This window comes from Nematostella vectensis, chromosome 8 (assembly GCF_932526225.1).
Source record: "Nematostella vectensis chromosome 8, jaNemVect1.1, whole genome shotgun sequence".
Lineage (NCBI taxonomy): Eukaryota > Metazoa > Cnidaria > Anthozoa > Actiniaria > Edwardsiidae > Nematostella > Nematostella vectensis.
In genome coordinates, this window is record NC_064041.1 from 16,162,468 (window position 1) to 16,182,341 (window position 19,874).

A 19,874-nucleotide genomic window follows, 5' to 3' on the forward strand; every position below is an offset into this window, starting at 1 on the left:
AACAAAACTAAAAGCATAACTTATTTTGCGCTTAGAAATCAGCCAGCAAGCTTCTTTGTTAGAAATGACTTATTTCCATTCACTGGCGTGAAGAGCGCAGCCATTTCAGGGGAGTTATTTTGACTTTTTTTTGCCACTCAAAAGGTCACGTGATCCCTTTGCGCAAGTGCCCTATTTTGGTTTGGCCTACGGGTATTTTTTTTCTTTAGACACAGGAACATTTCTGAAAAACTTAAGATAACCGAGCTAAAGTTGGTAAATGCGGTTCATTTTTACCGCTACACATGGCTTTGATCGGATTCCACGCGGGCCTTGGCAATCACCCAGGCACGGAACGAAACCATCTTTGAGTTGGGGTAAAGGAGGACATGTTCAAGGCAAATTGGAATTAGGGTGGAACGGAAAAACGGTAGTCTGGTAGTCATTGTGCTGGTTGTTTTAGTTTACGCTTTTAGATTTTTAAGCGGGAAAATTACCATTGCACTGTCTCTGACGCGGTACCCCTGTGTCTCCCCAGTCCCCCTTACGCGTCTATTTATATCTTATTTTGCAATGATGGACGGAAGCAGAAATTTGATCCAAAGCTCTGGGTTTTGCTCAGTTTCCAGCCTCGTGAGAATACAAATACCGCTTCCCTCAGTTGTAGTCCACATTAGGACAGAATGCAGTCCATTTTGAGCGCCATGAAAATGACAGACGATGTGATAAGCGTCTGTCCCGGGGATTGTAATGGCAGAGGAGCTTGCGTCGCCGGGAGCTGTGTTTGCGAGGTACAAAAATAACGACTCAAACTTCCTCGACAAAATCTCATAGTACTCACAGCTTGTCAGCATAACCCCGACCTAGTTTCACCTACCTATAGTTGGTCTTCGCTAGCAGGACAAAGAGTATTTGAGGTTCTTCAAAAATCATATTTCGAGTGTATTTTTGAATGGGAAATCAAGTTAACCGCAAAAAGCTGGAATAAGGTGGTTGAGCGTTGGCGTTTCGTTGTGAAATTTTCCGGTTTTTAGATGTTTTCAGTCAGTTTACTTATTATAACCGATCGCTAATTCGAGTCACCCTCAATGTAATGTTGATTTTATTCTTTTCAAATTGTGTGTTGTTTGCATATCGCTGCTTATTTATGGTACCAGTCAGAGCTCAAGTCGATGTAAACAATGCAGTTTTTTTGCGAAATTTTCAAATTCCTCTTCTTTTTCTAATAATTTCATGATATTTAGCTTACTCGTTTTCTTAATCCCCCGTTAGCTGGATCTGTGCTTAAAGTCGTGATATTATTCAACCGCAAAATACTCCGCGAATTCTTGTACGTAGAAAGCGGATCTTAGTCAAATCACGACACAACACTTCTGTAACCTTTTCCCTTCATCTTGCGAAACACCGACACGAAAACATGTTACCATCTATCTATGTCAAAGAAAACGAAACAAGTAGTCATGCTTTTCCCTTTTTTGTCATCAAACATGGTGTTTTAGGAATTCGAAAATGCTGGAAAGCCGCCATTTTCCTCCACAGGTACTTATGGATAATAATGGTGTCTCGCAGCGTATATAAGTAAACAGTAAATAATTAATTACTAAATACTTTGACTGACTTTTTACAAGTCAATGTAAATACATACCTTACTCATTGATTATTATGGATTGTACTATTTTTGTGAACAAAGTCCCATTGTTTCTGCTTTTCCAGGCATTGTTGTTGCTTGAAGCAATGCCAAGCTATTTTTTGTTTGTCTTGTAACCAGTTACATTCGGTTTACACAACACCTCTTGGTTTTACATGTATAAAAAATGTACAGCGTAACCTCAATGTAATGATAGGGGAAGATAATTAAATAATGATCATTATATCAAGAAAGTAATTTAAACAAGATGTATGTTAAGTCGGACTAGAAATTAGTTATACCAAGAATATATTTCTATTGAGTATTGCTATCAAAGTCCCACTTTCTTAACATGTGGGTGGGTCATTTACACTGTGCATAACCAGATTAATTTACTTTAGTTATTATTGATATCACATTTCCATGGCTGTGTTCCAGTTGGAGAGCCTAACCTTCTGCTCCACATCATGATATGAGGATTGTATTTCATTTGCTTGAGGTCTCGGGGGACAGAAAAGATTACTCTTTGTACGATCTTTTTGGATGTCAACACTGTCTGAGATAGTGACCCATATGTCCAGGTCATTTCCAGTTACACAGATATCCAACTATGTAATGTTGGTAGTCCTTGTTAGTAGTTGAATGTTACTGTGTAGAAATTGCCATTCATACAGAACACTTAAGATAATATATTTTAGTGCTCTTTTTTCAAAGATTAAAATGAGCCAAAAAGTGTAATATTACAGAGGAGTGTTTTTTGCTCTATTGCAACCATCAGCAATTGATATGAGAATTGCCTTTCTTAGACCCATCTGCCAGAGATTTTGGGGAACTCATTGGTCATTTATCATATTGTCCTTTGTGGTGTTTTTTTTTTTCCTTTCCTGGTGCCTTGAAGTGCAACAGTTATTTTTCTTTTTGCTCACCTCTGACGTAGAACTCCATAAACTCCCTGTCTAAGCCTTGCTATTTACCTTAGTCAAGCCAAGCTAGTATGTGTTACTTTTTAACTATAATCCTGATATAAATCTCTTACATTTTCAGGTCAAGTATAGTGGTGGCAATTGCACAGATTACAACCTGGGGTACAACGTTGGGTTTGGTGCCATTTTCTACATCTTGTCAGCAGTATCCTTCTTACAGTTAGTAAGTACAGATTGACTTTTTAAATATTCTACGCCACTAGTTCAGGATAAGGAGGAAAGTTGCACGTTCTGTTAAAGAGTTTCTGTCAGCCATTATTTTGTCATCCTAGCAAAGTACCAAGTGTGAGAAATCATCCATTTTGTCATCCTAGCAAAGTACCAAGTGTAAGAAATCATCCATTTTGTCATCCTAGCAAAGTACCAAGTGTGAGAAATCATCCATTTTGTCACCCTAGCAAAGTACCAAATGTGAGAAATCATCCATTTTGTCACCATAGCAAAATACCAAGTGTGAGAAATCATCCATTTTGTCACCCTAGCAAAATACCAAGTGTGAGAAATCATCCATTTTGTCATCCTAGCAAAGTACCAAATGTGAGAAATCATCCATTTTGTCACCCTAGCAAAGTACCGAATGTGAGAAATCATCCATTTTGTCACCATAGCAAAATACCAAGTGTGAGAAATCATCCATTTTGTCACCCTAGCAAAATACCAAGTGTGAGAAATCATCCATTTTGTCACCCTAGCAAAACACCAAGTGTGAGAAATCATCCATTTTGTCACCCTAGCAAAATACCAAGTGTGAGAAATCATCCATTTTGTCACCATAGCAAAGTACCAAGTGTGAGAAATCATCCATTTTGTCACCCTAGAAAAAATACCAAGTGTGGCAAATCATCCATTTTGTCACCCTAGCAAAACACCAAGTGTGAGAAATCATCCATTTTGTCACCCTAGCAAAATACCAAGTGTGAGAAATCATCCATTTTGTCACCATAACAAAATACCAAGTGTGAGAAATCATCCATTTTGTCACCCTAGAAAAAATACCAATTGTGAGAAATCATCCATTTTGTCACCCTAGCAAAATACCAAGTGTGAGAAATCATCCATTTTGTCACCCTAGCAAAATACCAAGTGTGAGAAATCATCCATTTTGTCACCATAGCAAAGTACCAAGTGTGAGAAATCATCCATTTTGTCACCCTAGAAAAATACCAAGTGTGAGAAATCATCCATTTTGTCACCATAGCAAAGTACCAAGTGTGAGAAATCATCCATTTTGTCACCCTAGCAAAATACCAAGTGTGAGAAATCATCCATTTTGTCACCCTAGCAAAATACCAAGTGTGAGAAATCATCCATTTTGTCACCCTAGCAAAATACCAAGTGTGAGAAATCATCCATTTTGTCACCATAGCAAAGTACCAAGTGTGAGAAATCATCCATTTTGTCACCCTAGAAAAATACCAAGTGTGAGAAATCATCCATTTTGTCACCATAGCAAAGTACCAAGTGTGAGAAATCATCCATTTTGTCACCCTAGCAAAATACCAAGTGTGAGAAATCATCCATTTTGTCACCATAGCAAAGTACCAAGTGTGAGAAATCATCCATTTTGTCACCCTAGAAAAATACCAAGTGTGAGAAATCATCCATTTCCATCGGCTATTTTGGGGAAGCTATGTGGTATTTGAAAGTGAATTTGATTAATTATAAAAGTTTGTGTTTACATTTTTTTAGGTTTCTTTACATATTTTGTCTTTGAATATTGAATGAAAACACTAACCCCCTGGCTCTGTATCACATGTGTAATTCCTCCATTTTTTCTAGATTTTATGTATAAGATCAGAGTTCTGCAAGCTAAAAAGACCATCAGTAGCCAAAGCATGCCGCCCAACAGTACAAAAGATGCTGTATGTGTGTATGATAATCGCTTGCGGCTCTAGAGGACTGTATCATTCAGTGCAGGTAATTTCCCTTTCCTTCTCATTTTCATCCCACCTGTCCCATCACTATCCTGTTCCCTGTTCTCCAAGTACCTCACCATCTACCCTGCTAACAGAGCTCTCTTCCTGCTAACAGTATTTCTAGCATTTCAATCTCTGTCCATACCTGTGTTCCCTTGAGAAAACCTGTCTTTCCTCACTGCTGCTGTTTGTCATTTCCAGGGTTATCTACCAGGGACATTAGCCCCTAATTTGATAAGTGTGTACTACCCCATTATCATATCTGTTCAGTGTGCACTACCCCATTATCATATCTGTTCAGTGTGTACTACCCCATTATCATATCTGTTCAGTGTGCACTACCTCATTATCATATCTGTTCAGTGTGCACTACCCCATTATCATATCTGTTCAGTGTGCACTACCTCATTATCATATCTGTTCAGTGTGCACTACCCCATGATCATATCTGTTCAGTGTGTACTACCCCATTATCATATCTGTTCAGTGTGCACTACCTCATTATCATATCTGTTCAGTGTGTTCTACCCCATTATCATATCTGTTCAGTGTGCACTACCCCATTATCATATCTGTTCAGTGTGTTCTACCCCATGATCATATCTGTTCAGTGTGTTCTACCCCATTATCATATCTGTTCAGTGTGCACTACCCCATTATCATATCTGTTCAGTGTGTACTACCCCATTATCATATCTGTTCAGTGTGCACCACCCCATTATCATATCTGTTCAGTGTGCACTACCTCATTATCATATCTGTTCAGTGTGTACTACCCCATTATCATATCTGTTCAGTGTGTTCTACCCCATTATCATATCTGTTCAGTGTGCACTACCCCATTATCATATCTGATCAGTGTGTACTACCCCATTATCATATCTGTTCAGTGTGCACCACCCCATTATCATATCTGTTCAGTGTGCACTACCTCATTATCATATCTGTTCAGTGTGTACTACCCCATTATCATATCTGTTCAGTGTGTACTACCCCATTATCATATCTGTTCAGTGTGCACTACCTCATTATCATATCTGTTCAGTGTGCACTACCCCATGATCATATCTGTTCAGTGTGCACTACCCCATTATCATATCTGTTCAGTGTGTACTACCCCATTATCATATCTGTTCAGTGTGCACCACCCTATTATCATATCTGTTCAGTGTGCACCACCCCATTATCATATCTGTTCAGTGTGTACTACCCCATTATCATATCTGTTCAGTGTGCACTACCCCATTATCATATCTGTTCAGTGTGCACTACCCCATGATCATATCTGTTCAGTGTGTACTACCCCATTATCATATCTGTTCAGTGTGCACTACCTCATTATCATATCTGTTCAGTGTGCACTACCTCATTATCATATCTGTTCAGTGTGTACTACCCCATTATCATATCTGTTCAGTGTGCACCACCCTATTATCATATCTGTTCAGTGTGCACCACCCCATTATCATATCTGTTCAGTGTGTACTACCCCATTATCATATCTGTTCAGTGTGCACTACCCCATTATCATATCTGTTCAGTGTGCACTACCCCATTATCATATCTGTTCAGTGTGTACTACCCCATTATCATATCTGTTCAGTGTGTACTACCCCATTATCATATCTGTTCAGTGTGCACTACCCCATTATCATATCTGTTCAGTGTGTACTACCCCATTATCATATCTGTTCAGTGTGCACTACCCCATTATCATATCTGTTCAGTGTGCACCACCCCATTATCATATCTGTTCAGTGTGCACTACCCCATTATCATATCTGTTCAGTGTGTTCTACCCCATTATCATATCTGTTCAGTGTGTTCTACCCCATTATCATATCTGTTCAGTGTGCACTACCCCATTATCATATCTGATCAGTGTGTACTACCCCATTATCATATCTGTTCAGTGTGCACCACCCCATTATCATATCTGTTCAGTGTGCACTACCTCATTATCATATCTGTTCAGTGTGTACTACCCCATTATCATATCTGTTCAGTGTGTACTACCCCATTATCATATCTGTTCAGTGTGCACTACCCCATTATCATATCTGTTCAGTGTGCACCACCCCATTATCATATCTGTTCAGTGTGCACTACCCCATTATCATATCTGTTCAGTGTGTACTACCCCATTATCATATCTGATCAGTGTGTACTACCCCATTATCATATCTGTTCAGTGTGCACCACCCCATTATCATATCTGTTCAGTGTGCACTACCCCATGATCATATCTGTTCAGTGTGCACTACCCCATTATCATATCTGTTCAGTGTGTACTACCCCATTATCATATCTGTTCAGTGTGCACTACCTCATTATCATATCTGATCAGTGTGTACTACCCCATTATCATATCTGTTCAGTGTGCACTACCCCATTATCATATCTGTTCAGTGTGTACTACCCCATTATCATATCTGTTCAGTGTGTACTACCCCATTATCATATCTGTTCAGTGTGCACTACCCCATTATCATATCTGTTCAGTGTGTACTACCCCATTATCATATCTGATCAGTGTGTACTACCCCATTATCATATCTGTTCAGTGTGCACCACCCCATTATCATATCTGTTCAGTGTGCACTACCCCATTATCATATCTGTTCAGTGTGCACCACCCCATTATCATATCTGTTCAGTGTGTACTACCCCATTATAATATCTGTTCAGTGTGCACTACCCCATTATCATATCTGTTCAGTGTGCACTACCCCATTATCTTATCTGTTCAGTGTGTACTACCCCATTATCATATCTGTTCAGTGTGTACTACCCCATGATCATATCTGTTTGTCATTTCCAGGGTTATCTACCGGGGGCGCTAGCCCCTAATCTGTTCAGCGTGTACTACCCCATGATCATATCTGGCTTTTCCATTCTTATCTGCTTCTGGGCCGAGGTATGTGCTTTTTATTGAGCTACTATTAGCCTTTGTTACTTTATTTTAGTAACTTGGGTTTGTCATTCAAAATAATTTTCCATACTGTTCTTGTTTGTCTTGGTGTTCAATGTCTTCCTTATTGGTAGTATATTTTGCGTGCACTTTATTCACAGGTAGCCTAGGCTCTGTCAATGAGTAATTTGAACCGAGCGGCTCATTGGCTGTTAATAGAGAGAACATGTGGAGTTGTTACTAAAGGGAGTGATAGAGGGAATTCTAAATTTCACGGAACTGTGCTAAAGTGGCCCCAAATGCCCTCTAAATTGCTTAAACGTGTAAATACAGTAATAGACAACTACAAGTACTACATCAAGTTGGATTGAATTTATTACATTTTTATGGAAAAATACTTGCATAAAGTAACAACTCCATATGTTCTCTCTCATAGACAGAGCCTGGGCTACCTGTGCTTTATTCCATGAAAATGGAAGGTTGGCATATTTTGGGGGAATTACATTTCGAGGAATTGTTAAAAGCACGACTTATCTTCACTTAGGATGTCATTATTAAACACAAAGTGCTGGACTCTAATTTAATGATTAACATAATTACATTGAAGCTGAAAAACATCATCTCATCAATTTTTGGAAAAATAGAAAATAAAAAAAAAAACAGGGTTATTAAATTTCGAAATATAAAGTTCATTGGAATTAAATCTCTTTAATTCCAATTTTTTTTAAGAATTACAGAATTTGAGTAATGCCAGATATAGTAACAATAAGCTTGTTCATTCAGTCTGACTTGCTTTGTTTTCACTGCAGACATTCCATGTGGCGGGACTCCGTTTTGATAAGCCAAGATTCCTTAACAAGTCCCATAAAGGCTTCATAATGATCAACTCGTTTATTTATGTGGTTCTCCTGGTCCAAGTCATAACAATAGAGACCACAGACCTGAAGACGCAGGTGACACATCACTTTACAATCTCCAACTTGCGTTAAGCAATCATGATTGTGTAATTCCAGAAAATATCGAACCCCCCCCCTTCCCCCCATTGAGGGATTGGGAATTCCGTGGGGGTGGGGGGCTCAAACGCCCAGGAATTTCCAGAGGGGAGGGGGTCACACCTCTGACCCCCTCAATAGGGGGGGGGGGGTATGGATATTTTCTGGAACTACAAATTATTTGGCTTGCAAACTTGTTTCATCTTTTGGAAGCAAATAACATCAACAGAAAATTAATAATTTAGTACTTACAGATCAGTCAGATATTTTCTGTCATTGCAAGATTTTATTTTTTTCTTTGGCATGATGGCCTCACCCAATCAAAAAGTCAAATTCATGTGATTTCTTAGTGTCACCTAATTTCTAGTAGACGTTCAGACTCGGTTAGCATCTTGCTATTACCAGCATCCAGCACTCTGTGCTAGAATTTGATTATAATTATTGTACAAGAAATTATCTGTACTGTGTTCAAATATAGATGTGTTATTCTTGTTGTTGTTTAAAAAAGAAATTAAAAGCAAACTGTTTTGATTTTTGTCATCCTTTTTGCAGATATACCTAAAGAATATTTTTAGTGGAATATTTGCCTCTCTCATGTTCCTGGTCCTTGTGTTTTTCCTTATTTATGGAGTAGAGCTATACTATAAGGTATGAATTTTGTATATTTTTCCTAACAGACCTATTATTAAATATTTATGAAGTAGAGCTATACTATAAGGTATGAATTTTGTATATTTATCCTAAAAGACCTATTATTAAATATTTATGGTGCAGAGCTATAGTATAAGGTATGAATTTTGTATATTCATCCTAACAGACTTATTATTAAAAGTCTTGAGTGTATTATCAGCTCACATGAGTTTTGTTATTATCGTTGTTGTTGTTATTATTTTTTTGATTATTATTTTTCCTATTATTATGATTTTACATTATTGTAAATTATTATATATATATCACTATCACTATTTTCATTGTTATTGTTATTTGCTTGCTAGTTAAGAGGAGCATTCATCACCGCCCAGTCTGCGAGTGTAGACTGTACACAGGCCACCCTGTCCCGGGTTGGCTTGGTCTCACAGGCGTTATTCCAGGTACATAAGATTTTTTCCCTTATCTTTACTTAAGGAGGCTTGTTAGTAATTCTTTATAGCATTTTTTTCAATTTGCTTGTTATAAAATTGACATCTAGTAGTCTCAAATCCTGTCCGATTTTATTCATTTTTCGGAGGATGATATTTAATCATCCGTATTTGATGCGCTACTGTTTTATTCTACTTATCAGTAACCCATTTTAAGTTATTTTTAGATAACTTAAAACATATGATCAGACCAGTATTTTAAAAACTTTCCAATATATTTCCAAAAATAAACGATGCATTTTCTTTAAATTTGCGGAGAGACATAACTTATACTAAGGCATGATGGGGATCATGGGTAAGTCTAAACTGACTGATGTAAATTTTGTTGTTGTTGCATACTCCATTGCGAAGTTAATAAAATACGGGTCTGTCCATGTTAAATAACTTTAAATCGGTTACCGATAAATAAAATAAAACAGTAGCCCATTAAATAAGGATGATTAAATAAGCTTATTCGAAAAACATAAATGAAATCGGATAGGTTTGAGACTACAAGACGCCAATTTTACAACGAGTAAAATGAAAAAAAAAATGCTATAAAGAATTACTAATGAGCCTCCCTAATGGTTCAGTTTTACACAAGGGCAGAAGCTACAGTCCTGCTCATAACATGTTATCAGTTAACAGTTATCTCTTTGCCTGCTAAAACTCCATGCCGTATGTCCTAGATCTGACATCCCTGGACTCTCCTCCCTTTTCCCCAAAAGCAATGTCTGTGTCAGTTTGCGAAAGAATGCTGAAACTGTTGGTAAAAAGGCAAGGTGTTCCACATTGCTGAGAGCCAGAGAGCAAAAGTAGTGAAAATATGCTGTTTATCAGCTAATTAAGGACCACCAGTTGTTTTGAGTGGGATTGTAGTATTTGGCAGCTGTAAATCAGTATTGCCACATTAGAAGTCCTAGCCTGTACCAAGGATTTGCCTTGGGGGGGGGGGGAGTGGGGTGGCCTGGGGATATATGTATCATTCCAAAAAAAGCAGAGTATTTGAACCCTGCTCCGGCACACTGAAGCGTTTTATGTTTGACCATGCACATACATAAATATATTCACCACTTTTGTGCTGTTCCATCTGCAGCTCCTTACATCACTCTACCTGATGGGCGAGGTGATGGGGAACGTGTGGAAAGACAGGTCAGTATTCTATAGTTCTAGGTAGAACTGCTGTCAATAGGAAGATAACTTATTAATAAGGTGACAGTTGATTCATGGACCTATTGCACTTTCTGTTACATACATATTGGGTACAGTATTAATGAGGATATTGTTGATAATGTGCCTTTTAAGTGTGACCTTGTACTTCTGTGTTAACCGTGGTACATACGTTTCTCCAGCATACCTGTTGCAAGCCGTAACATCCTGGAGATATTGTTCCGAGTCTTTGAGGTGGGAGTGGCTTTGTGGTTCCCATGCTGCCTATGGAACTGGGAAAGCCCGCACCAGTTATGGGTCCTCAACCCAAAGAAACTCCTTCGATTTCACCGCTCGGCTGACAGTGAAACAAAAAGTCTTCTCTCTAGTGGCTCCCCTACAACAAGCTATGAGTCTATAGAGCCTGCTAAGGATGAGGCTACAATTGAGTATGATTGCTGGGTGTGTTATGATACAACTCGCACAGATGCAGGGCCTATGATATTTCCATGCAAATGTAAGGGCGACGTGGCCGCAGTGCATCATGAGTGCCTTAGACGGTGGTTACTAGAGGTGAGGGTTGGTTTGGGTTGGGGTGTAGGGGCAGGTGCAATGGGGGTGGGTTGGTTCAGAGTGTAAGGGTTGCTTTGGGTTGTAGGGGTGGGGTGTAGGGGGCCGCTAGGTCGGGTGTAGGGGTATGAAGGGTTGGGTTGGTTGAGTGTAGGGGTGGGTTGGGTTGGGGTATGGGGGAGGCTAGGTTTGGGGTGTAGGGCATGTGGGTTTGGGTTGGGTGGGTTTGGGGTTTAGGGGCATGTGGGTTTGGGGAGTAGGGGCATGTGGGTTTGGGTTGGGTGGGTTTGAGGTTTAGAGGCATGTGGGTTTGGGGTGTAGGGGCATGTGGGTTTGGGTTGGGTGGGTTTGGGGTGTAGGGCATGTGGGTTTGGGGTGTAGGGGCATGTGGGTTTGGGTTGGGTGGAATTGAGGTGTAGGGCATGTGGGTTTTGGTTGGGTGGGTTTGGGGTGTAGGGCATGTGGGTTTTGGTTGGGTGGGTTTGGGGTGTAGGGGCATGTGGGTTTGGGGTGGGTGGGTTTGGGGTGTAGGGGCATGTGGGTTTAGGGTGGGTGGGTTTGGGGTGTAGGGCATGTGGGTTTGGGGTGTAGGGCATGTGGGTTTGGGGTGGGTGGGTTTGGGGTGTAGGGGCATGTGATTTGGGGTGGGTGGGTTTGGGGTGTAGGGACATGTGGGTTTGGGGTGGGTGGGTTTGGGGTGTAGGGCATGTGGGTTTGGGTTGGGTGGGTTTGGGGTGTAGGGGCATGTGGGTTTGGGTTGGGTGGGTTTGGGGTGTAGGGCATGTGGGTTTGGGTTGGGTGGGTTTGGGGTGTAGGGGCATGTGGGTTTGGGTTGGGTGGGTTTGAGGTTTAGAGGCATGTGGGTTTGGTGTGTAGGGGCATGTGGGTTTGGGTTGGGTGGGTTTGGGGTGTAGGGGCATGTGGGTTTGGGTTGGGTGGAATTGAGGTGTAGGGCATGTGGGTTTTGGTTGGGTGGGTTTGGGGTGTAGGGCATGTGGGTTTTGGTTGGGTGGGTTTGGGGTGTAGGGGCATGTGGGTTTGGGGTGGGTGGGTTTGGGGTGTAGGGGCATGTGGGTTTGGGGTGTAGGGCATGTGGGTTTGGGGTGTAGGGCATGTGGGTTTGGGGTGGGTGGGTTTGGGGTGTAGGGGCATGTGATTTGGGGTGGGTGGGTTTGGGGTGTAGGGGCATGTGGGTTTGGGGTGGGTGGGTTTGGGGTGTAGGGCATGTGGGTTTGGGTTGGGTGGGTTTGGGGTGTAGGGGCATGTGGGTTTGGGTTGGGTGGGTTTGGGGTGTAGGGCATGTGGGTTTGGGTTGGGTGGGTTTGGGGTGTAGGGGCATGTGGGTTTGGGTTGGGTGGGTTTGAGGTTTAGAGGCATGTGGGTTTGGGGTGTAGGGGCATGTGGGTTTGGGTTGGGTGGGTTTGGGGTGTAGGGGCATGTGGGTTTGGGTTGGGTGGGTTTGAGGTTTAGAGGCATGTGGGTTTGGGGTGTAGGGCCTGTGGGTTTGGGTTGGGTGGGTTTGAGGTTTAGAGGCATGTGGGTTTGGGGTGTAGGGGCATGTGGGTTTGGGTTGGGTGGGTTTGGGGTTTAGGGGCATGTGGGTTTGGGTTGGGTGGGTTTGGGGTGTAGGGGCATGTGGGTTTGGGTTGGGTGGGTTTGGGGTTTAGGGGCATGTGGGTTTGGGGTGTAGGGCATGTGGGTTTGGGGTGTAGGGGCATGTGGGTTTGGGGTGTAGGGCATGTGGGTTTGGGTTGGGTGGGTTTGGGGTGTAGGGCATGTGGGTTTGGGGTGTAGGGGCATGTGGGTTTGGGGAGTAGGGCATGTGGGTTTAGGTTGGGTGGGTTTTGGAATGTAGGGCATGTGGGTTTGGGGTGTAGGGCATGTGGGTTTGGGGTGTAGGGGCATGTGGGTTTGGGGTGTAGGGCATGTGGGTTTGGGTTGGGTGGGTTTGGGGTGTAGGGGCATGTGGGTTTGGGGAGTAGGGGCATGTGGGTTTGGGTTGGGTGGGTTTGGGGTGTAGGGCATGTGGGTTTAGGTTGGGTGGGTCTAGGGTGTAGGGCATGTGGGTTTGGGTTGGGTGGGTTTGGGGTGTAGGGGCATGTGGGTTTGGGTTGGGTGGGTTTGGGGTGTAGGGGCATGTGGGTTTGGGTTGGGTGGGTTTGGGGAGTAGGGGCATGTGGGTTTGGGTTGGGTGGGTTTGAGGTTTAGGGGCATGTGGGTTTGGGTTGGGTGGGTTTGAGGTTTAGAGGCATGTGGGTTTGGGGTGTAGGGCATGTGGGTTTGGGTTGGGTGGGTTTGGGGTGTAGGGGCATGTGGGTTTGGGTTGGGTGGGTTTGGGGTGTAGGGGCATGTGGGTTTGGGTTGGGTGGGTTTGGGGTTTAGGGGCATGTGGGTTTGGGTTGGGTGGGTTTGGGGTGTAGGGGCATGTGGGTTTGGGTTGGGTGGGTTTGAGGTTTAGAGGCATGTGGGTTTGGGGTGTAGGGGCATGTGGGTTTGGGTTGGGTGGGTTTGGGGTGTAGGGGCATGTGGGTTTGGGTTGGGTGGGTTTGAGGTTTAGAGGCATGTGGGTTTGGGGTTTAGGGGCATGTGGGTTTGGGTTGGGTGGGTTTGAGGTGTAGGGGCGTTTGGGTTGGGTGGGTTTGGGGTTTAGGGGCATGTGGGTTTGGGGTGTAGGGGCATGTGGGTTTGGGGTGTAGGGGCATGTGGGTTTGGGTTAGGTGGGTTTGGGGTGTAGGGCATGTGGGTTTGTGTTGGGTGGGTTTGGGGTGTAGGGCATGTGGGTTTGGGTTGGGTGGGTTTGGGGTGTAGGGGCATGTGGGTTTGGGTTGGGTGGGTTTGGGGTGTAGGGCATGTGGGTTTGGGTTGGGTGGGTTTGGGGTGTAGGGCATGTGGGTTTGGGGTGTAGGGACATGTGGGTTTGGGGTGTAGGGGCATGTGGGTTTGGGTTGGGTGGGTTTGGGGTGTAGGGGCATGTGGGTTTGGGGTGGGTGGGTTTGGGGTGTAGGGCATGTGGGTTTGGGGTGTAGGGGCATGTGGGTTTGGGGAGTAGGGCATGTGGGTTTAGGTTGGGTGGGTTTGGGGTGTAGGGCATGTGGGTTTGGGTTGGGTGGAATTGAGGTGTAGGGCATGTGGGTTTGGGTTGGGTGGGTTTGGGGTGTAGGGCATGTGGGTTTGGGTTGGGTGGGTTTGGGGTGTAGGGGCATGTGGGTTTGGGGAGTAGGGCATGTGGGTTTGGGGAGTAGGGCATGTGGGTTTAGGTTGGGTGGGTCTAGGGTGTAGGGCATGTGGGTTTGGGTTGGGTGGGTTTGGGATGTAGGGGCATGTGGGTTTGGGGTGTAGGGCATGTGGGTTTGGGGTGTAGGGGCATGTGGGTTTGGGTTGGGTGGGTCTGGGGTGTAGGGGCATGTGGATTTGGGTTGGGTGGGTCTGGGGTGTAGGGCATGTGGGTCTGGGGTGTAGGGCATGTGGTTTTAAGGTTGGGTGGGTCTGGGGTGTAGGGGCATGTGGATTTGGGTTGGGTGGGTCTGGGGTGTAGGGCATGTGGGTTTGGGGTGTAGGGGCATGTGGGGTATGGTTTTGGATGTGGGTTTGGGTTGGGTGGGTCTGGGGTGTAGGGGCATGTGGATTTGGGTTGGGTGGGTCTGGGGTGTAGGGCATGTGGGTCTGGGTTGGGTGGGTCTGGGGTGTAGGGGCATGTGGGTTTGGGTTGGGTGGGTTTGTTTGGGGTGTAGGGCATGTGGGTTTGGGGTGTAGGGGCATGTGGGGTATGGTTTTGGATGTGGGTTTGGGTTGGGTGGGTCTGGGGTGTAGGGGCATGTTGGTTTGGGTTGGGTGGGTCTGGGGTGTAGGGGCATGTGGGTTTGGGTTGGGTGGGTCTGGGGTGTAGGGCATATGGGTTTGGGTTGGGTGGGTCTGGGGTGTAGGGGCATGTGGGTTTGGGTTGGGTGGGTCTGGGGTGTAGGGGCATGTGGGTTTGGGGTGTAGGGGCATGTGGATTTGGGTTGGGTGGGTCTGGGGTGTAGGGGCATGTGGGTTTGGGGTGGGTGGGTTTGGGGTGTAGGGGCATGTAGGTTTGGGTTGGGTGGGTCTGGGGTGTAGGGGCATGTGGGGTAGGGTTTTGGATGTGGGTTTGGGTTGGGTGGGTCTGGGGTGGAGGGGCAGGTGGGTCTGGGGTGGAGGGGCAGGTGGGTCTGGGGTGGAGGGGCAGTTGGGTTAGGGCAGTCGGGGTGTAGGGGTCATGTTCTTTCAGTCCCTTAAAGACAGAGTGGTGCGACCATGGGTTTTAGCACCCTACAGCATATAGCAAATGACATTTGTCACTCCTTTCCATTTACAGTCAACATCCTCAGAAAGTCGAGACCCCCCTAGATGTAAAGTTTGTGATGAAGAGGTAAGGTACAGGTTTTTTTGTGCTGTGCTGTATGATCCATTTAACATTTAAAGCGTCTCTCTCTTGTCCACAGTACATACTAACAGAAGGACGCACATGGTTACCTAATGGACTCACCGTAAGGTAAATATTCAGCATATCACAAGACTTTTTATGGAAGCTAGGGATGGGACGTTTTATCTGTCAGAGCGTATGCAGCTTAAAAATTAAGATTACTAGTCTATTATTGCAGAGAAATTGAATATGCTCATATATTTAATAGTGATATGACTCATTGTTCATGTATTGTTTATGTGTTGCTAGGTACTGGTCTGTTACCATAGTGATATGACTCATTGTTTATGTGTTGCTAGGTACTGGTCTGTTACCATAGTGATATAACTCATTGTTCATGTGCTGCTAGGTACTGGTCTGTTACCATAGTGATATAACTCATTGTTCATGTGTTGCTAGGTACTGGTCTGTTACCTTAGTGATGTGACTCATTGTTCATGTGTTGCTAGGTACTGGTCTGTTACCTTAGTGATGTGACTCATTGTTCATGTGTTGCTAGGTACTGGTCTGTTACCATAGTGATATAACTCATTGTTCATGTGTTGCTAGGTACTGGTCTGTTACCTTAGTGATGTGACTCATTGTTCATGTGTTGCTAGGTACTGGTCTGTTACCTTAGTGATGTGACTCATTGTTCATGTTTTGCTAGGTACTGGTCTGTTACCTTAGTGATGTGACTCATTGTTCATGTGTTGCTAGGTACTGGTCTGTTACCTTAGTGATGTGACTCATTGTTCATGTGTTGCTAGGTACTGGTCTGTTACCTTAGTGATGTGACTCATTGTTCATGTGTTGCTAGGTACTGGTCTGTTACCATAGTGATGTGACTCATTGTTCATGTGTTGCTAGGTACTGGTCTGTTACCATAGTGATGTGACTCATTGTTCATGTGTTGCTAGGTACTGGTCTGTTACCATAGTGATGTGACTCATTGTTCATGTGTTGCTAGGTACTGGTCTGTTACCATAGTGATGTGACTCATTGTTCATGTGTTGCTAGGTACTGGTCTGTTACCATAGTGATGTGACTCATTGTTCATGTGTTGCTAGGTACTGGTCTGTTACCATAGTGATGTGACTCATTGTTCATGTGTTGCTAGGTACTGGTCTGTTACCATAGTGATGTGACTCATTGTTCATGTGTTGCTAGGTACTGGTCTGTTACCATAGTGATGTGACTCATTGTTCATGTGTTGCTAGGTACTGGTCTGTTACCATAGTGATGTGACTCATTGTTCATGTGTTGCTAGGTACTGGTCTGTTACCATAGTGATATGACTCATTGTTCATGTGTTGCTAGGTACTGGTCTGTTACCTTAGTGATGTGACTCATTGTTCATGTGTTGCTAGGTACTGGTCTGTTACCATAGTGATATGACTCATTGTTCATGTGTTGCTAGGTACTGGTCTGTTACCATAGTGATATGACTCATTGTTCATGTGTTGCTAGGTACTGGTCTGTTACCTTAGTGATATGACTCATTGTTCATGTGTTGCTAGGTACTGGTCTGTTACCATAGTGATATGACTCATTGTTCATGTGTTGCTAGGTACTGGTCTGTTACCATAGTGATATGACTCATTGTTCATGTGTTGCTAGGTACTGGTCTGTTACCATAGTGATATGACTCATTGTTCATGTGTTGCTAGGTACTGGTCTGTTACCATAGTGATATGACTCATTGTTCATGTGTTGCTAGGTACTGGTCTGTTACCATAGTGATTCTATCAGTGATGGTGGCCTCACCCACAGGGGCCTACATGGTCTGCTTCATGCCGCTATCAACGGCCTGCAAGGTGCTCATTGTGGGAATGTCTGTCATCATGGAATACCTGTGTCTTAGGTGAGAAATACATAGGAGATGATTGACAGAAGGAAAGATAGAAGTCTGACAGAGATAGACAGACACATGACAGACATAAAAAAGACAGATATATACAGAAGTCTGACAGAGATAGACAGACACATGACAGACATAAAAAAGACAGAGATATAATACAGAAGGCTGACAGAGATAGACAGACACAGGACAGACAAATAGAGGCAGGCCTACAGAAGGAAAGTCAGACAGAAATACTTTTAGGGACAGAAAGGAAAGGACGGAATGACAGGCAATCAAACAGAAGAACTGAAAACAAAATATACAAACAGACTGTCAGAAATGTACAAGACTTACTGTATTAGTGTGATTTAGTGACGCATCAGTTAATAAAAAATGCTTTTTTTCTTTCGCAGATTGCTTGGGTTCAATATCGTTAGCGTGTACAGAAGAGCACGGATAACAGCCCTGACGATTATTGGCCGAAAACCCGAGGAGAGAACGGCAAGTCCTGAGCCATCCGAGCAAGGCCCGAACCTTCCAGTCATGTCCACGTGACATAGGGGAGGTTTCACGTGACACCCAGGAAGACTTGTGCATCTACCGCCAAAATGAGACTGATGGTGGAGACTCATACAGTGAAACATAGCAATGCGCTATGCATTATGGGAAGGGTCAGGCAAGCAAAGGACCATAGGTAGGAGCTCCTCCCATCATGCCTTGTGTGCTTTCCTTGGGTACGGGGAGAAAAGCAAGCATGAACATTATCAAATGAGATAAAATTGCTTATACATAGCTTAATATAGATTTTTTATATCATCAAATTATCATTTTTGTATTTTTTTTTAATGTTGAGCTCTTCATTTAGATTTAAAAGGAAGTGAAGCTTCCCAACAAGTATTGCTTGTTTTCCTTTTTTGTACATTTTGTATATGAAACTTGATAAATCTTTTACAGAATAACTTTATGAATGAGAGAGACTTGGCTGAATACAACCCATTCAGTCACGTGAAGCTCGTTGCATTGTTTAGTTTTCGCAGGTGTAAAAGCGACGAAAGTAAAGATTGTGAATGATATTGCGGTGATATAAATAACCCTTGACAAATTCAAGGATTTAGCAAGTTATTCAATTGGATATGAGTATTTATATCTTCCTTCCTGTTCGTCAAAGAATTAAAAATATTAAAAGAATGATTGAAGAAAAATGTTTGAATAAATAAATTACAAATTTTAGAAATTTGTTGTTTATTTGTCTCTTGAGATTTGTTAGTATACAGGGGAAAAATTAAACAAACTGCTTATTCGTGTTTTCAGAAATAAGCCACCCCTGCCACAACTCGCTGGGATTTTCACATGAACTGTTGATATCTTTGGATATTGATATCTTTTCAGTCAATGTCTATCTGTAATTAAGATTATTCGCCCTTTTTTCTATTGGTTGGGTTCTTCAAAAGTAAATATCTTTTTGTACAATACAGATGTGCTGAATGATGTAGTAGCTTGTACCCCTAGTCACAGTGATCTTGTACCCCTAGTCTCAGTGATCTTGTACCCCTAGTCACAGTGATCTTGTACCCCTAGACACAGTGATCTTGTACCCCTAGACACAGTGATCTTGTACCGCTAGACACAGTGATCTTGTACCGCTAGACACAGTGATCTTGTACCCCTAGTCACAGTGATCTTGTACCCCTAGTCACAGTGATCTTGTACCCCTAGTCTCAGTGATCTTGTACCCCTAGTCTCAGTGATCTTGTACCCCTAGTCTCAGTGATCTTGTACCCCTAGTCTCAGTGATCTTGTACCCCTAGTCACAGTGATCTTGTACCCCTAGACACAGTGATCTTGTACCCAGTGAGCCTGTGCCCCTAGTCTCAGTGAGCCTGTGCCCCTAGTCTCAGTGAGCAGTACATCGGTGTTCTCTTTCGTAGGCGGATATCCTCTTTCTTCAACCAAATCCTCTCGGTATCATCAAGCTCCACTAGAAACCAGATCCCGACCGCGTTCCGAATACTTCCCGACGCGTACACGGGCCCTCCGTCTCGCTGAGTGAGGGCTATAACGGGTGTTGCGAGCAGGAGATCCTTCACCTCTGGAACATTGTCGGCTACGAGTTCGGCCGGGATGTCGCGGTTGAATTCTTGTGGTTTGTTTTTCGGAAAGTTCGGTTCGTGTTCGCTCGGCATCACTCGGACCGTGTCGGTACTGATGTGCGTCACGTGACCATGGTAGAATATAGCTAATTTGTGGACAGTAAACCAGCGCGCAAATACAGAGGCTCCACGTACGAGGCATTCTGGGGAAAACAAACATGGGTACAAGAATGACTTTAAAACACGTATCCTCACAAGCAAATATGTCAAAGA

General features: G+C 43.5%; 2 protein-coding genes across 7 annotated transcripts in view; one reads left to right on the forward strand and one right to left on the reverse strand.

The window, feature by feature from the left end:
* The first annotated feature begins 528 nt into the window (after positions 1 to 528).
* On the forward strand, positions 529 to 18,741 carry LOC5507980. 2 transcript variants are annotated; one of them, XM_032376703.2, is made up of 13 exons: positions 529 to 770; positions 2,651 to 2,752; positions 4,369 to 4,506; positions 7,327 to 7,422; positions 8,226 to 8,369; positions 8,961 to 9,056; positions 9,404 to 9,499; positions 10,623 to 10,678; positions 10,879 to 11,248; positions 15,582 to 15,635; positions 15,709 to 15,758; positions 17,389 to 17,532; positions 17,925 to 18,741. In XM_032376703.2, the coding sequence occupies exons 1-13, from the start codon at positions 663 to 665 to the stop codon at positions 18,064 to 18,066; spliced, it is 1,596 nt and encodes a 531-aa protein (XP_032232594.1). In that variant the 5' UTR covers positions 529 to 662; the 3' UTR covers positions 18,067 to 18,741. The 2 variants fall into 2 exon arrangements, with proteins under 2 accessions (XP_032232594.1, XP_048586839.1); XM_048730882.1 differs by lacking the exons at positions 17,389 to 17,532; positions 17,925 to 18,741 and adding an exon at positions 15,939 to 15,981.
* LOC5507978 (CUB and sushi domain-containing protein 1-like) overlaps positions 18,737 to 19,874 on the reverse strand; it is a 48,642-nt gene continuing 47,504 nt past the window's right edge. For all 5 annotated transcript variants that reach the window (XM_048730874.1, XM_032376697.2, XM_048730875.1 and 2 more), the window contains one exon: positions 18,737 to 19,804. In XM_048730874.1, coding sequence (XP_048586831.1) covers positions 19,383 to 19,804 — 422 coding nt within the window. In that variant the 3' untranslated portion in view covers positions 18,737 to 19,382. The remainder of the gene's footprint in view (positions 19,805 to 19,874) is intronic.